The sequence below is a fragment of the Chanodichthys erythropterus genome, chromosome 5 (genome assembly GCF_024489055.1).
Source record: "Chanodichthys erythropterus isolate Z2021 chromosome 5, ASM2448905v1, whole genome shotgun sequence".
NCBI lineage: Eukaryota > Metazoa > Chordata > Actinopteri > Cypriniformes > Xenocyprididae > Chanodichthys > Chanodichthys erythropterus.
The window spans coordinates 12084140-12102969 of NC_090225.1; the positions used below are offsets into that span (position 1 = coordinate 12084140).

The 18830-nt window shown below is 36.0% G+C and overlaps 1 protein-coding gene across 1 annotated transcript in view; it reads left to right on the top strand.

Annotated features, from left to right (window-relative positions):
• The window catches only part of camkmt (calmodulin-lysine N-methyltransferase), a 120766-nt gene extending 102196 nt beyond the window's left edge, over nucleotides 1–18570 (top strand). Inside the window, exons 9-11 of the mRNA XM_067386096.1 lie at nucleotides 5918–5981; nucleotides 10027–10158; nucleotides 17327–18570. Of these exons, the coding sequence (XP_067242197.1) occupies nucleotides 5918–5981; nucleotides 10027–10158; nucleotides 17327–17419 (289 nt within the window). The 3' untranslated portion in view covers nucleotides 17420–18570. The remainder of the gene's footprint in view (nucleotides 1–5917; nucleotides 5982–10026; nucleotides 10159–17326) is intronic.
• Nucleotides 18571–18830: the final 260 nt, after the last annotated feature.

The window sequence follows — 18830 nt, forward strand, 5'->3', positions numbered from 1 at the left end:
ACACTAAATACACAATCACGCAGTGCTATACGCAATGTTGTTAACATTAACAATTTGAGAACAAAGTATAACAATAATAATAATAATAATTTGCACAGTTTGATGTGATATGAGCTAAGTGATCGTTAGATTTAATCAACAAGTGTGATTTATTGTAATGCTTTTTTTCTCAGTTGGTCAGAGCAAAAGTGGCAGATTTGTAACTTACTCCTTCAGATGAAATATTTTCAGATGAAAATTCTTATTTTGGAATATTTACAAGACTACAGTCTGTGATTCCAAAGTACAGTATCCACCGGTGCGGTGACCTATCACACATTCTCCTCAAAACAATATATTAATTCGTGCTGAGGAGCCATGCTGACATACAACTCATGTAAAGATGATAATTTCACAAATTACTGTAATTGCAGGTTTCGAACAGAGATGGCGACAAAGAAGCAAAACTTACAGACTGAAGCTTTAAGTATAAAATGCGAGCTGAAAACCCATCTCTTTCGTGAGCACTTAACCTCATCTTAAAAAACAAACAAAAAAAAAACAACTTCTTATTCGTATCCTTTCACTTCCTCTAATCCCTCTCTATTGTAGCTTATGATGATCTGAGCACTGCCTATAACTTGTATTATGAGCACTTCTTGTCTATTTGCCTTGACATGGCGACTCGCTTGTTGTATTCCTCACTTGTAAGTCACTTTGGATAGAAGCGTCTGCCAAATGAATAAATGTAAATGTAGTTTTTCAGCCATTTTGACAGCCCTAGTCTCTTTGTGATGGGCCTGTTACACATCACATGTGACATAAATTGCTTGTCTGTTTTAGTCTTTTAGTTTGTAGTTCTGTCTTGTTCCTGTTTCCTGTTCCCCCTCATTATTCCCTGATTGTCTGCATCTGTGTCCTTAGTTACATCCAAAAATGCACGGTCTGAATAGATACTACATTTAATGAGGAACTTTGCGACTGTTATAAAGTACATTCCATATAGGATGTGTGTAATATGAATTGTATGAGTTATACGCTGCTCCGAGACACTGAAAACATTGGATCACGAGCTGCTCATGTGTAAAAGAACACAGTACTACACTAAGCCACATCACAATTTCAGTTTTATTTGGATTAATCACGCAGGCCTACTTAGATTAGATTGGCCTGACATCCAAATTGGCATTCATATATACTTACAGTCTTGTAATAGCACTGTATTAATAAATAATGCTTAACAGATCATTTATGTATGACTCTGGTACATTTTATAATGTGCGTTAGTGACTTCATAAGGGTAGTCTAAAATGTAAGTGTAACTCATTTGGGTTTAGTTGTATTTATACTGTAACTATATGTAAACATGCTTGCAGGGAGTCTGTTATAAAGTGCTGTGGCACTCTAGAAAAACATGGTGTATCCCATCACTTAGATCCTTGGTTGGATTCGCAGTAACATCAGGCTAGGGTCAAGTATGTGAAGAAGCAGTCAGCCGTGCTCCATGATAAGTGAATCAGTCATCAGTATCCTCCACTTGATCCCTCCAGCAGTTCCCATGGCAATAGGTGCCTGAAACTAACAGGTGAATCTCCGTACAGTATGTGTGTGAGATTCCCTTTGGTCCCCTAGGTAAAAACAATTCATGCGTGTTGAATTTATTAGACAACAGTTAAATAAGATGTGTGTGGACATGGGGGAAATATACTTTATTGAAACATTATGTTATGTTTTATGACCTCCCACAGCAAACGTGAATGCATGTTTCTTAGTGGTTTATGCTTTGACCGCTTTAAATACACAAATGGAACATGGAATGGCTTTGCTGCACAAACTGTATGGCAGCTGGTGTGAATTCCTGTAGCGGTCTCGTTGCGATCACGGTTGTGGTGATTGACTGACTGCGAGAGAGCTTGGTATCTCAGCTTCCTCTAAGGTTCCTGTGTGTGGATTCTGAGATAAAGGCTTTTGTACATGTTTATTTATTTATTTAACTTTTTTAAGAAGTTACTGTTATTTTTTTCTGATTTCTTTCACACCTTTCATTGTTTACATGCCCCTGGTTGAGCTTGCTAGAGCCAGTGCCAGCTCATTTTGTGCAATCATTTCTTTTTTTTTTTTTTTAATACATGGTGAGTTAGTGAAAGAAAGCTCAATTTACATCTTTGTATTTTAAGAGCACCTCACCTTAACAACCTAATGCCTATTGGTGTCAGCTGCCCGCATTGTTTAGCCCTTTTAACTGTAATAATAGTACATAGAAAGCGCACTAAAATTTTCCCAATAGCTTTGAAAATGCTTTAATTTACCAATTTTTTAGATGTAGTTTACATAAATTGACCACATCATTCAAAGCATTTCAGTGTTGAGTTCTGTGTAGTTTGTGATTTCAAGGTTTGAAGCTTCATAAAATTTCAGTTAGCTGAATTAGTGAATCATAATAAACTAATTTGAACAACGGAGAATATGTGTGAAATATAAAAATATATATATATATATATATATATATATATACACACACACTACCGCTCAAAATTTTGGGATCGGTATGATTTTTTATGTTTTTAAAAGAAGTTTTGTCTGCTCACCAAGGCTTAATTTATTTAATTAAAAATACAGTAAAAAAAAGTAATATTGTGAAAAAAAAATTATTACAATTTAAAATAACTGTTTTCTATTTGAATATATTTTACAAAGTAATTTATTTTCGTGTTGGCAAAGCTGAATTTTCAGCATCATTACTCAGTATCACATGATCCTTCAGAAGTCATTCTAATATGTCGATTTGCTGCTCAAGAAACATTGTTTACAATTGTACAAAATATTTGTGTACAATTTTTTATTTTTATTTTAAAATATTTTCAAATAGAAAACAGTCATTTTAAATTGTAATAATATTTCACAATATTACTGTTTTTATTGTATTTTTAATTAAGTAAATGCACCCTTGGTGAGCAGACAAAACTTCTTTTAAAAACATTAAAGATCTTACTGATCCCAAACTTTTGAGCGGTAGTGTGTGTGTATATATATATATATATATATATATATATATATATATATATATATATATATATATATATATATATATATATATATATATATATATATATATATATATATATATATATATATATATATGTATGTATATATATATATGAAAATGTAAGTGACCTATTAATTGCCATTAAAGTGAAATTACTGAACCTAAACATACGATAGTCAAAACAAAATGTATTCAGACACCTTAAACATTTCATTCATTAATACAGTTTATTCACTATATAGTTAAAAAAAATGATAATAACATATGACATAATAATATAAGATCTCAGAGTTAAACTGTGTCAGAAAACATTGACCTTAATTATTTCAGATAACTCTTAAGCAAAACATGGTCAGGTCAAAGTGTCTGAATAATTTTTGGTTCCAAATTTTTATCAATTTTACTGGTAGTCCACTGTATGAAGAATTTATGGGTATAATATGTCACAGTTTACTTTATTTTGCTATCCTCACTTACATAAATGAACTATAGTGTCCCCACTACTGCACCCACTAGTAAAAAATGTCTGAATATTTTTTGGTTTGAGTGTGTGTGTGTGTGTGTTTGTGTGTGCTTTTGTTTATATTACATTGTGGGGACCACGATGTCCCCACGATGTAATATAAACCTGAGTTCACCTACATCGTGGTGACCAGCCACCGGTCCCCACAATGTTAATTAATTAATAAAATACTAAATGATGTTTTTGTGTTAAGGTGTGCACAGTTTCCTGTGATGGTTAGGTTTAGGGTTAGGGGTAGGGTAGGGGGAGAGAAAGTATGGTTTGTACAGTATAAAATGCATTGTGGCCTATGGAAAGTCCCCACACAGTGTGTGTGTGTGTGTGTGTGTGTGTGTGTGTGTGTGTGTGTGTGTGTGAGTGTGAGTGTGAGTGTGAGTGTGTGAGTGTGTGTGTGTGTGTGTGTATCACAATTTTGGATACACTTGACTGAAATATTTCTTATGATCTTAAAAACCTAAAGGTTTATGTTTAAATGCAGTTTGTTTTGTGGACAAACAAATTCTATGTATGATTTCAGATTTTTCAGATTTACATTTTTTTTTATTTTATTTTATTTTTTTTATTGTATTTTAAAAATGGATGATTAAAAACTATCCATCAAGTGCCCAGGAAACATAAAGAAACTGTATATTTATTTATTTACACATAATTGTACCCATACTTCGATTTATGTTTTAGTGTCAGTTTTAGTAAGTTTTTCTGAAACTGCAAATATAATAAAAAATGATTTTATATATAATATATAAAAATAACAGTCTCTTCATATATGAAGGATTTTAACTCTAATCATCAATAATTTCAGTCATCTTAGTGTAAACTTCTACTATTTGATGGTATGATGATTTTTATGAGTCATTTATCTGCCTTCGCTGAATCCTTGAGGTTTCATTGTGGGGATGAAGTTAATGCACTCTGGATTAGGTCAGATTAAGTATTAAAATCTGGTCAGAGTAGCAACCCACGCATATTTTAATCTTACTACCGCCACCTTCAGATTAACATGGTCAAAAATATTTCAAGTCCTACTTACAGTGTGTTTGTCTTCTGCCGTTATCACCTTGGTGAGCTATGTAGGGTTTTGTTTAGAGTTCTGTACTTCTGTAATATGCTACCACACTTCTATTTATAGCGTTGTAAATGCACTGTTCACACAGGTGAGGCAGGAGAGAGGGATTTGAATGTCAATTAGCCACTGATGAGGATGACGACAACATTACCAACAAGCAAATCTTGTGGCTCAAGGGCAAAGGTCTGATTACTGCAGGTGCTGTTGCTGATGGTTATTAGTTTTTAGTAAACAAAAAAAATGCTTTTTATAAGAAGAGAATGAATGGAAAGCAAGTATTACATCACTGACAGGTCAATATATGGAAGTTATGGAGGAAGTACCATAGGTTTTGTTTGACATACCATGTCAAGGCCAATGTAGCCAGTCGAACATTCCTTCACTCTGACCTCTTAAATTCACCCTCTATTGTCCGGACTGACCTACTCAACCCAAAACATAGGGTCAAAAGTTGAACTTCTAATGAAATGCTTCGAGCCATCACACTTGTGACCGCTAGACGTGGCCAGTGAGATCACACAAATATGGTTTAATCAACATAACTCTGACCTTTGACCCCTTGCAAAAGAGGGCAGTGTTTTTAGTTGGCTCAAAGGTGATTTGACTCTTTGCTAGTAAAAAGTTCACTACTAAAGTCAGTCTGGAACATAGTTTTCTTTTGGGAAAAATAGTTGTAGTAGGGTTGTGTTTAGCAATGGGGGAATGATTTTTTTTTAAATGGAAAAATCACCATAAAACATGGAAAACCAATGTCTGTGTGTGTGTGTGTGTGTGTGTGTGTGTGTGTGTGTGTGTAAGGAACAAGCAATTAAAAAAATATAGTAAAAAGTATTTGATCAATCATTAAATAAATCCTTGTTCATTTGAGGGCCTTATTATTATAGATTATTCATTTAAGAGTACACTTAATTGATCAGCCAATTTATATTCTTCTCCACTCTTTGTGTGTTTATGTTCAGCATTGGTTTTGTCATTTTGAAATTTGAAATTGTGTCACCAGAGGGTTTTTCTTTTTCTGTTGCTTTGTATTAGTTTGTATCATGTGAACGCCACCTGATACTTCCTTGATCATTCATCTCTGCTAGCGTGTGTGTTTTACATTTGATTTGAATGCTGTCACACCACTGATTTGTTCACATCTAAGGGAAAAGGAGCATCTGCATCCACAAATAGTATTTTCGCCATGCTGGTGGATTTATTCACAAACAATGAAAATAAATAGCCTGCTGCTTTATCTGGAACCATTATCGTTGCAATGCATTCTAATCTTTCTGGTTTCTCTGTGTTTCTCTTCTTCTCGTAGTCTGTTTCTTGACCAGTACAGAGGCAGTCTGGTTGATGCACTAAGAAGATTACTGCGACCTGATGTAAGTGACTGTGTGTGTGTGTGTGTGCGTGTGTGTGTGTGTGGACTCTCAGTAATTAGTTGGCATGTATGCAGTGATTGAGCGAGTAATGGAATGGCAGGATTAATATCATGTAATACTTTAATACTTATTATGTGCAACTTAGATTGGGTCATCTCATCTATTTTATGCTCTGTGCTAATCATAAGACCCACAAGTCCTCTTTCATGCCCCCTTGATATAAGACCCTGTACAGCAAATGAAGAACACTTCAATGATAACAATGGATTTGTATTTATCTTTAAGGTTTTTCATGTGTCGACTTTGATATTTGATGCCTTGTTGAGGGTGGTGTGCTGTCTGTCTGTGTGTGTGAGTGAGTGTGTGTGTGAGACAGAAAGAAAGTGTCAAAAAAAAGAAATATATTTGGGTGTTTTTCAAGTAATCTCCCTTAAAACACAATTTTCACACTCTGGTTTATTTTATTTGTTTACTAACAAAAACATTTTGTGATGAAAAGAATGGTTATGGAATTTTTTTTAATAATAATAATAGGAAATAGATTTTTCTTTATTTTCTTCACATTTTATATTTTATTATTTTAGACCAACCATGGTCTTTTATTACGCTGTTGTTTCTTTTCAGCTTTTTAGTTTTAATATTTTTGTGATTTATACAAAAAAATTTTTTTTACAAAAAAAAAAAAAATATATATATATATATATATATATATATATATATATATATATATATCTATATAAATATATATATATATATATATATATATGCACTTTAATATATTTGTGATTCACATAATATTTCTATAATTTTTGGGATTTTTATTGAAAGTCTGGGTCTGTGACAGGAGTGACACAAAATCCATACACACAAATCATTTGAAAAGTGGCAGCAATAAATGAAGAAGGCATAGTAAAAGTTTCCAAAACATGTTTTCATATAACAAAAAGAATAAAAGATGAAACTTGTTAGTAATTGTTAAAACTTTTTAATAATATACAAATGCTACTAGTCCTCTAATAATACAGTACTTCTGTAAATAAAAATGTTTCTTTTTTTATTCCTGGCTCATTGTAGAGATGCATTATTGTGATTTTCCCCATAGCATTGCTGACCAAATGTTTGAGCCGATTTACTGAAACCAATTAATTTCCCTTCTAATGACTCTAATTGCTTATTCTAAAATGCCAGTGGACCATCCAGCCAGCAAACACAGCTGATTAACACATCTGTAGTTATGTGAGTTTGTATATGTGTGCGTTTTCAGCATATGTCCTGTGTAGAGCTTATGAAAAAATGAAAACATCTGTTGTACTGAGATGATCCTGTTCTCGTATTAATTGTTGTTTGTTTCATTTGTGTCTGTGCCCATTTAATTAAAGCAATATTATGAACAAAATATGAAATAATATTCAAAACCGAAGGATTTCAAAGAAACTTTGAACCTTTGGGTAATCCTCTTAGCTTGCCTGGTTGGTCTGGGCTTGTTGATCTATAAAGAGAGGGGATGCGCTTCCAGCCATTGATTGGATTAGGTGAGCTTTAATCTTTTTGTTTATTATCTAATATAATACCTGGGAGAAATCAAATAGAATGTAATGATGCAAACCACCACGTTCGCTGTGTGGGCTTTGAGATGTAGTGGAGACGAGCTGGGCCGGATGTGGAGTAGAGCTCAGCCCCCTGCACTAAAATCTTACCAGAGTCTACCACAATTTTTTTAATTTTCATCAGAGCGATTAAAATGTACCTCCTAAAATGTTCCAAACAAAAAAACAACAATCATACTACCCTACCCTGCCTTCACTGTTTTATAAAACAGACGGCCTGCCCCAAAGTCACAACACTGGTTGACTCAAAAATTGACTAGTCAGACCACTCCAGGAAACTAAGCAGTGTTTTAGGGCGTGTTCACACTTGGCAGGTTCTGTTCGATTGCTCTGCTAGTGTGGTTCATTTAAATAAGTGTGAACGTTGCCATCCAAGCCCTATCTAACAAGCAGACTGAGCCCGCTGAGAAGATGTGTCCGCTTCCAAATGAACTCTGGTGCAGTTTGAATGAAATATGAATGCAACACAGACCAAAGACATCTTAATGAACCAAAAACAGGATGCTCAAGCATACTGTTTTTTGTCATCATATAAGCCATGACACCCGTTACAGTTCAATACAGGTACCAGAATTTCTCTCTCTCCTTGCTGCAAATCTTTGTATGTGTGCAATGGAGGAAATTTTGGCACCGTTTTGACGGCTTTTTTTGTTTTGTATCTTTAGGTTCGATCTTAAAGGTGCCCGAAGAACATGTTTTCAGAAGATGTAATATAAGTCTTAAGTGTCCCCTGAATGTGTCTGTGAAGTTTCAGCTCAAAATACCCCATAGTTTTTTATTTTTTAAATTTTTTTAACTGCCTATCATTATAAATGCGCCGATTCAGGGTACGCGTCCCCTTTAAATCTCATGCTCCACGCCCCCGGAGCTCGCGCTTGCCTCAAACACCATAAAGAAAGTTCACACAGCTAATCTAACCTTTAAAATGGATCTTTACAAAGTGTTCGTCATGCTACATGTCTAAACGCGCAAGTATAGTATTTATTTGGATGTTTACATTTGATTCTGAATGAGTTTAATAGTGCTCCGTGGCTAAAACTAACATTACACACTGTTGGAGAGATTTATAAAGAATGAAGTTGTGTTTATGAATTATACAGACTGCAAGTGTTTAAAAATGAAAATAACGACGGCTCTTGTCTCCATGAATACAGTAAGAAACAATGGTAACTTTAACCATATTTAACAGTACATTAGCAACATGCTAACGAAACATTTAGAAAGACAATTTACAAACTTCACTAAAAATATCCTGATATCATGGATCATGTCAGTTGTTATTGCTCCATCTGCCATTTTTCGCCATTGTTCTTGCTTGCTTACCTAGTCTGATGATTCAGCTGTGCACATCCAGATATCCTGCCCTTGTCTAATGCTTGAACATGAGCTGGCATATTCAAATATTGGGGGCGTACACCCCGACTGTTACGTAACAGTCGGTGTTATGTTGAGATTCGCCTGTTCTTTGGAGGTCTTTTAAACAAATCAGATTTATAAAAGAAGGAGGAAACAATGGAGTTTGAGACTCACTGTATGTCTTTTCCATGTACTGAACTCTTGTTATTTAACTATGCCGAGGTAAATTACATTTTTGAATCTAGGGCATCTTTAAAAATGACAGTGTGAGCACTAGCGAAACAAAACTAATTGTATCATTTTCTTTTTTGGTCTGGACCAAAAGAACCGAACTAGAAGTGTGAACACACCCTTAAACACCAAACAACGTTTGCACTCTTTAGGGGAATCAACCTAAAAAAAGGCTTATTTACAGTTGTTTCTGCACATTCAAACAAGACAACAGTATTGTTGTACTGAGTAGTAGTAGTAGTAGAAGTATTAGAACAATTTATGTGCAAGAGTATTGATTTAGCAAAAACATCTCTAACCTATAATCTCTAGTAAAGGAGTTCAGTGTTTTTAGCAAGATCATAGTATTGTTGATTAAACATTATTAATATGACCTAACCTGCCATGTCTAGCATCTGTGAGGTAAAGTAGTGTCAGTATTAGGTTATTGAGAAAGTATTTTGATGTGGTCTTGATACATTGCCATTAACTTTTACTTGTATTGCATGTTGGTCACCATGATTTTGCCAAGTAAGATATGTTCCTGCAAACATATTTTGTTGATCCTGAAACAATATTCCTCTCTGAAAATTTAGTCCTAACCATATACCTACCACTAAACCCTAAGGGAAATGATAGATGAATAACACTGATGAAGAAGCACCTAACCCTGGGTGTAAGCCTAAACTTGACATAAATGGTAAACTTGTCCCTCAAATATGGTTGTTTGCAGAGTTATCCAGGATCAACAAAGATGTTGCACTTGTTGAAATCATATTCACCATTGGATGTTAGCAGATACACAATTTGTTATTTGTGAAACACCAGTAAAGTATTTCTACACTGTGTATGTTTGTGATTTGTCACTTTAGGGCACCGCTCTAGTATTTGCCCCTACCAGAGGAGACACACTGGCAGAATTCTGCAAACTGGGAGAGAGCGCAGGCCTGAGAGTATGTCGCTATGACAACTACGACTCACACTTGTGGGACCTTCACCTAAAGGTGTGTGCAGTATGTGTATGTGGCGTTTATTGTATATGTGAGTGTCTAAAGTGTTTTAAAATATCAAAAAGTTGAGAAGCAAAGTACAAAGTTTGTCTGCATTTGCCACTGTCTTTGTCCATGCATCATTTGTATTTTGAAAGTTTCATTGAAGTACATTATGCCATGTCAGCAGGAACAGGGACAGGGAGTCTGTAGCTCAAGCTCAAAATGGACTCTTAAAAGTCAAAAGCTGTCTTTCTAAAAAACCCTAAATGAATGGGGCATGGTGCAACTCCGTTCCCCCTGCCTGAGAGCACAAATACCAAACCCAGGTCAAAGCAGCAGCGCCGTCCAGCTGGTTAACTTGCACCGAAAGCACAGCCACGGCTGCCATTTTTGGTTACCGAAGAAGCTGTGCGGACCCATTATGCCCCATAGGCCTAACAGTGGCGGCCTTGCCTATGCCTGAGGAAAATGGGCCTGTCAGCGGGACTCCAGAGCTGAGTGATTGGAACTTTATTTCTGTAGTGATGGACATAGCTGGGCAGAAAAACTCTTAGGGGCTACAGAGGAAAGAGTGCTTGAATTTAGAGATCTCAATTGAATGGGGAAAATGAGAGAGAATCAAAAATGCAGATGTGTGGTGTACATATAGAATCCCTGGAGTGATTTTTTGTGTGTGTGTGTGTGTGTGTGAACAAACCTAATACGGCAACGAAAGTGGAAAGTTTTAAGCCTGTACACAAAGTCAGTAAAAATAGGGCCTGTGTACTGTGCTTTTTCACAGGTGTTTTATCCGTAATTTAAAGGATTAGTTCACCCAAAAATAAAACCCTAACCCTGTCATTAATTACTCACCCTCATGTCGTTCCAAACCTGTAAGACTTTTGTTCATCTTCAAGATGTTTTTAATAAAATCTGAGTCTGTTCTGTACTCTCCATTGACAGCTATGCAATTATCACTTTAGTGGTAGTTGCATAGTGGTAGTTTTAGTGGTGATGAACTTTTATTCACAAATAAACATCGAACAGCAAACATAAACAAGCTCAACCGAACCTGCTTGAGACGCAAAATAAAATAATAGTTGCATAGCTGTCAATTGAGGTACAGAAATTTTTGTTCCGAAGATGAACGTAAGTCTAACGGGTTTGGAACATGAGGGTGAGTACATGATGACAAAATTTTTGGGTCAACTATCCCATTATATTACACTTTGTATTGTGTTGTGTTTTAGGGTTAAAGGAAATGTCTCTAAGCTTACGAATAATGTCCTGGCAGAAAAGTACCTTTTCCATTTTTCTAGTGTAGTTCTTTATCAGAGTAAAGTGAAAAATTTGGTTAGACAACAAAGGCATAACAACCATTACTTATACCTTTGCTAAATAAATCATTAGAAATAGTAATTTCTTATTCAGTTCCTGAAATTGAATTGAATTTTATTTGAATGAGCAAACAGGATGCATATTTGAATATTAAATAAGGGAAGTAGTTTATTCCTACTTTATTAAGTAAAAAAAAATCCTATATGCCATTAACTGTTGAATATCTTTGAAACTAGTTCTTGTAATTTCAATTTAGCATCCCATTGGGGTGGGACCAATTTAATTCCAATTCACACTCATAAACTAAAGGGGAACCCATTCTTAAAATTCAAAATTTCGCCCGACCCTGATAAACGCCACAATACAGTTAAATGAGCGAGCTGTGAGCGAACTGGATCAATCCTTTCTGCCTGTGAACCACTGCAGGTTTGCAGAGATGCCATGTGGTTTAAGCTACAGGCGGCGGACGTATTTAGTGGTGGAAGTAAGCAAAATGTGTGAAATCGCACCTTTAAGTATTGTCCAGATGAGTAAAAACGGTGTCACCCTTGCCCATTTGCACACACACACAACTAGCTAATGCAGTCAGCTTGTCATTGTGTTGCCCCGATGCACCTGAAGTCTAACGGGATCTTTTTGAGCCAGACCACCTACTGTGTTTCTGTGCGGATAATGACATGAGCAGCGAGGGGCCGAGATAGCTGAGTCAAGAGTCCCCCTGTTCGCGCCTGCGTGCGTGTGTCTTTACTCTCGGTTTGTCGTCAGTTCATGCAGCTGTGTGTGTGATATGAGGGGCGAGCTGAAGTGCCCTCATCATATCTCAAAGTGATTAATTCCTCTTTCTTATCTTCTGATGAACACCCTGCCCCCTGCGAGTGCGCGTTGGGTGAGAACGTACGAAAAGAAGTGCACAAAGACACGCACGTTAGACAATAGATCACATGCCCCACCTCCTTCAGAATCCCAAATCACAGTCATCTATTATAGCAGCGTCTACGGGCCCCTCCCGGACGCACACGTACGGTCGTCTGTCGCTTCTCACCTCCAGCCAGCCTCTGATGTCTTGGAGATTGAAGTGTTTCCTTTAAGACCCTAAATCTCCTCCCTCCCTCCCATGTGTGCCGACCGGCCGACCGGCCGCGGATGGGGCTCTCAGCGGTGTGGGGACGTGGCGAGGGGGCTGTGTGTTATCCTCTTATCCCCACTGTTCTGGAATAGAGCACCAGCAGCTGGAGGACTGCAAGCCGCCTGATAATGCAGCTATTTTCTACTCGGCCATCTTAATCTTGTTACTCAAATGGTTGTGAAGAGAGTCATGAATTTTAATTCAGACATCCCCCATCCACACCCACACATATACATACACATATTAACTTAATCTCTCTACATCCTCCCCAACTTCCAGCTGTCTGTCTGGCCGTATCTGCTCTCTGCGCGTTTAACACCCAAATCTATCCATTTCTGGGGCCTGTAGAGCGAGCATCCGGTTGTCCGTTTCATCCTGTGCTTTCTAAAGAACGCCTCTCGCTCTCCTCATCGCAGAAAGCAGGCTGAGGGGGAAAGAGGAGAGGGAGGGAAAGCAGCAATAAAATAAATGACTTGCATCTTGGCAGCCGCGCGATTAAAAAGTAGGAGCCGATTTATCCAGCCACCCATGAAGCTGATTAGCAGGCTGTGATCAGGAGGAACAGCTTTGCTTGTTAAACTTTTCACCTTTGCAAGCTTGCTGCCTTTTCCCCCTTCCTCTCTCTCTCTCTCTCTCTCTTGCTTTCTAAGCTTCTTTGCTATATCACTCTCTAACACTTTTATTGCTCCCCCTCTCTCTCACTCGCTCACTTTCCTTCTGGTCTCTCTCATTCACTCACATTCTCTCTCTATTTCTCTGTTCCTCAATCCTAACTTCCATGTGCACACTCTCTAGCTGTGTTACAGTTCACAGGGTTCCTATGCAGTTATTCTGAAAAAGGAAAATCGGTGAAGTTTGAGTTTACAAAATTCATTCATTTGGAATGTCATCAAACACAAACAACACTATATACTGTGTGTTGCTGCCACAAAAATATTAAAGGGGTAGTTCACCCCAAAAATGAAAATTCTGTCATTAATTACTCACCCTCATGTCGTTCCACACCTGTTAGACCTTCATTCATCTTCGGAACACAAATTAAGATATTTTTGATAAAATCCGATGGCTCAGTAGTGAGGCCTGCATTGACAGCTAGATAATTAACACTTTCAATGCAAAGAAAGCTACTAAAAACATATTTAAAACATTTCATGTGACTACAGTGGCTCAACTTTAATGTTATGAAGCGATGAGAATACTTTTTGTGCGCCAAAAAACAAAATAACGACTTTATTCAACAATATCTAGTGATAGCAGATTTCAAAACACACTGCTTCATGAACCTTTGAAGCTCTACGAATCTTTTGTTTCGAATCAGTGGTGCGGTGCGTATCACACTGCCAAAGTCACGCCCCCCCCAGTGGTGAACCATTGAAATTTCGAAACACTTATGACGTAACAAAGCCTCGTTTACTGAAATCACGTGACTTTGGCAGTTTGATAGTGCTTTGTATCGAACCCTTTAATAATAACAACATTGTTAATAATAAGACATTTCTTGAGCAGCAAATCGGCATATTAGAATGATTTCTGAAGGATCATGTGATACATGAAAATTCAGCTTTTCCATCACAGAAATAAATTATAATTTAAAATTTAATAAGATAGAAAGCAGTTATTTCAAATTGTAATAATATTACATAATTTTATTGTTTTTACTATATTTTTGATCCTATAAATGCAGCCAGAATAAGAGACTTCTTTCAAAAATATTAAGAAATATTACCGTACTTTTGAACGGAAGTGAATATTTTTAAATATACAAAGTATGAGTGATTTTTGTATATTACTATAGTTTATCAGACATGAAATCCCTGAATGAAGTGAGAATAAATCACTGTTTAATATTTAAATATATAAAAAAATACTTAAAATAATATAGTTAGTTATCCCCAAATATAATGGTAATAAAAATTAAAATAAATGTGTTAATTTTACAGCATGTAAACTATTTTGTGATATTTGGTCATAATAATAGCATTGTAACAGTCACATTTTGTTATACCTGCAAACAAATGTGTAAAAGCCCATGAATTAAGCTCAATAAAAACTCTTTTTCACATTCATGTAGTACTAAAATGGTGTGCATTGACTTTTGGGCAAATTTCCCTTTCCAAATGATGTGATATATCAATATGCGCTTGTTCCTAATGTTGCTTTCAGTGCCCTTTGGACTAAACATATATGCTCCCTATGGTTTGAAGTCCACTTTGCAGGGTTCTACGATTTGAACGTACCCTCTCTTGCACTGCACTCTTACTTGTCCAATGAGACCAGGCTCTACTTGTCTGGCTTGGTGTGAATGTATTGGTCTTCGCATTGGGCTTAGTGTTGGTCGGCTGGCTGCCCCGATTACAGAGAGGTCACGGGTTCAAACATTGGCTGCTGTGTCGAGGGGTGGAGAGAGAGATAACGCACATGAAGGGCAAGAGAGCGGCCTTTCATCTGTTCTTATTTTATCTCAAGCCACAGAGAGGAGGAGGTGAATGTTAGAGTAAGACAGAAAGGGAGAGTGTGTCCATGTGGGAATATCCAAGTAGTGTTTATACAGATTTTACTTTCATTTGTAATGGTTTATTCTCTGTTTGTAGTCAATGGAGAATGTTTAGATACTCAATAATACTGTTCATAACATTCCCTTCAAAGATCTGCCTGAAAAGACCTTTCAATTTCACATGGTAATGATATAATTTCAGCACACAATGAACGAGTTGGTGTTTTCTGTATCTAAAAAAATACTACTACAAAAAAAAAAAAAAAAAAGTGACTGTAGTGATTGTGTATGTGACCTACTCTGCACTTCTCCAGCACATTTAAGTCACTCTGAAAAGTATACATGTACGTCAGCTGTGTTTGCTGTTTGGATATGTCTTATTTTCATAAACGAACTGCATGTTACTTTTTCTAAGTGCTGGCGGAGTGTGTGGGAATTTGGACGATTTGATTGGTTGAGACAGGGCTGAGCTCCGGGGCAGAAGAGACTGGCAGCGCACTGAGTGTACTGCCACAACTCTTGAGTTCAGATGGTGGCAGACCCACAGGGCATATTGTGCAGCAAGGCTGCGTGACATTCGCTTTGCAGACACCTCTACTCTAAGCGGGCCATTATGAAGCAGTTAGTGGGATTCTTGCTGCTTGTCCTTGTTTGTTAAAGGGAGTTCTTGCAGTGCACGTCCGAAGAGTGCTTAGTATCTTTTTTTTTTAATGATATACAGCAGAAATAAAATGTTTTTCCTCTAATGTGTCAGAACATTTCTGAAAGCAGTAGAGTAGGTGTCATTTGAACATTGGTGCTGATGCAATAAACCCAATCAAGTCAAACCTTTACCATTTCTTATATAAAAAAAAAAGTACTTGAATGGATTTTTCAAGATACAAAATATATTTTAAAAAAACTTTCAAATTATTTTATAATTATTATTTTATAATATTTTATAATTATAATTTTTGGATCATATGAGTAGCATGAATTATTAATTAATAAATATGAAGTTTTGGGATAGCAGTGTTATAATTGGAATAAAGCTGAAATAAAAAAATATACATAATAGATGAAAATTTAATCCTAACTTACTTATTTTGGTTAGTTGCAACAACAACTTTTGAAGGTTTTTGTTGTTGTTGAAGAGCTAAAATATCTAAAATTAAAATTAACATAAAAGTAAATTAAAGCTAAATAGATTTTTTTAATGACAAAAGCACAAATAAATTACAAAAGCTTCAAATTAAAATGAAAACAAAAACATTTAAAATATGAATAAATACCATAATTTTATATAAATAATACTAAAATAACACTGTTGGGTACAGTAGTCGCACCACATGATATTATACATGATATTAGTATGTCTGAACTAACCTTGCTATGTCATTAAAATGTCAAATTATCTGATTATTTTAACATTATTGTTAAAATACTTACTGACTTCTCACACTGTCATGATGGTCTGCAGAAGTCCTCTTTATGACATCACATCCTGTTTTTTTTTTTCATGTTTTTGCATGTAGGTCACACCACATTAATTTGCTTCACTGCTTTCTAATATTATGCCACATCTATTCAAAAAATATTAGTAAATACTATTATATTATACTATTATATAAATAATACTAAAATAACACTTTTTGGTAGTTTACAGAACTGAACTAACCTTGCCATGTCATTAAAATGTCATCAGATTATTTTAACAGACTTACTGACTTTTCACACTGTCACAAGGGTCTGCAGAAGTCCTCTTTATGACATCACTTCCTTTTTTTTCTGCATGTTTATGCATACAAGTCACACCACATGACTTTGCTTCACTGCTTTCTAATATTATTCCCAATCTATTTTGTTGAAATATGATTTGTAAGAAATTAAAATAAAATATGCCAAACTACTTAATAAGGTTTTGTTTTCAGGAATGTAATTTTTTAACAAGGAATTTTTAAAATTATGATATCAGATCTGTCATCATAAAACAAAAATGCCTCATTAAAAGAATAAATACCTGGAGAAAAAAAAAATTAATTTAGAATTTTAAAAATATGCTTGTCATAAAAGAGGTGTTCAAATCCACTGTATGTTTGAATTGCATTTTTAATGTCTTTTGAATTAATTAATATACAGTGTCTTGTCATTGGCCCAGTTTTTTTAATAGTACTATCATTTCAGATGTTTATTTAAATAGAGTTATTGATTCAATAATGCATCTTTTTTTCCTACTTCCTGAACATTTGCATTTTGTTTTTCAGATGCAGAGAGAGGGAAAGGAGGTGTACGACGAGAACATCCACTATCCTCTTCTCCTCACTCTCACTCACGGATCCAGTCCAGCCCTGATCTGAGCTGGGCAAAGCCATCTCATACCAGGCTGCCTTTCTGTACCGCCCACCCCGGCTTTGCCACTGTGTCCTCACCTCCTGTGCGTGTGCGCCAGGCCTAAGCGGCCTCTTATCACACTCCTCAAATACCTTTTTTAACTACAGTGTGCGTGTGTGCTTTGAAAACAGACTGTGTAGCTGAGTTGCCGTGTGTGTGTGTGTGTGTGTGTACTTGACCTGTTTACTGTGCAATAACAGTGTGAAATGTGTTAAATGGGAATGGAGAACACATCCCTCCCTCTCATCCTACAGACACTGCGGATGTGACGCTCAGATATGAACTCATTTAATGCCTGTGAGTATGTGTGATATCAGAGATGATGTTTCAGGGCAGAACATTATGAATTTATGAATTCCTCTGGAGGCTGATTCAGCTAATCAGGTTCGCAGGACTATCTTCGCCTCTTTACAAAGGCGTAAATGAGGCCGCAGGGTCGTCTTGATCATGAGATCTTGTTATCATAATGACACCAGCTCTCAGTTCGTCGTTAGCTACTGATTCTGTATCTACACTCAAAGGTTCATTCTGACACCAAAGGTTATGAAGGGTTGAGATGGATGCTGCTGCGCTGAATGTTATTTGCGTCACTGTGAAATGCTCTCACCTGGCATTTTTTATCGAAGAACTGACGAGATATGACAGATTAGGCCATACTAAGGCTGAATTGATGTCTTGATAGTGTTACACTTCCACTGGTAAGACCTGCAGCAGTGTTCTCCACTGAGTCCTGTATGTTTAGAGAGCACTCAATGTGCACGCTAGACTAATGGCCTCATTAAAGAGATGGCTCACCCAAAAATAGTGATGATTGTGTCACTGTTTACTCACTCACCCTCATGTCTTTTGAAATCCATTTTATTTTCCTTTAACCTTAGAATGCAAAAGGGGTTATTTGTAGCAGAATGTCCAAACTGCTCTTTTCCATACGATAAAAGTGAATGGAAACCATGACTGTCAAGCAAGATTTCCAGAGAATTAACAACTTCAATTTTAGTCTTTTCTACATACACTGGCTTCAGAGGATTTGTGAAAGTTGTGTGACGTTTTTATAATGCTTTTTTGGAAGTTGTCAGCCTCTGGTCACCATCTTTCATTGTATGCACTCTAAAAAATGCTGGGTTAAAAACAACCCAAGTTGGGTTGAAAATGGACAAACCCAGCGGTTGGGTTAAATGTCTGCCCAACCTATTGGGTAGTTTTATTTAAACCAACTATTATTTAAAAATTGCTATATGGCTAGCTTAAAATGAACCCAAAATAGTTGGGAAATTAAAAACCAGATGCAATAAGAGACAACAATAATAGACAAAAGGTGAATGTTTATTAATAAGCTTTAATATTTTATTAATATAAATGTAATAGTTTATTAATATA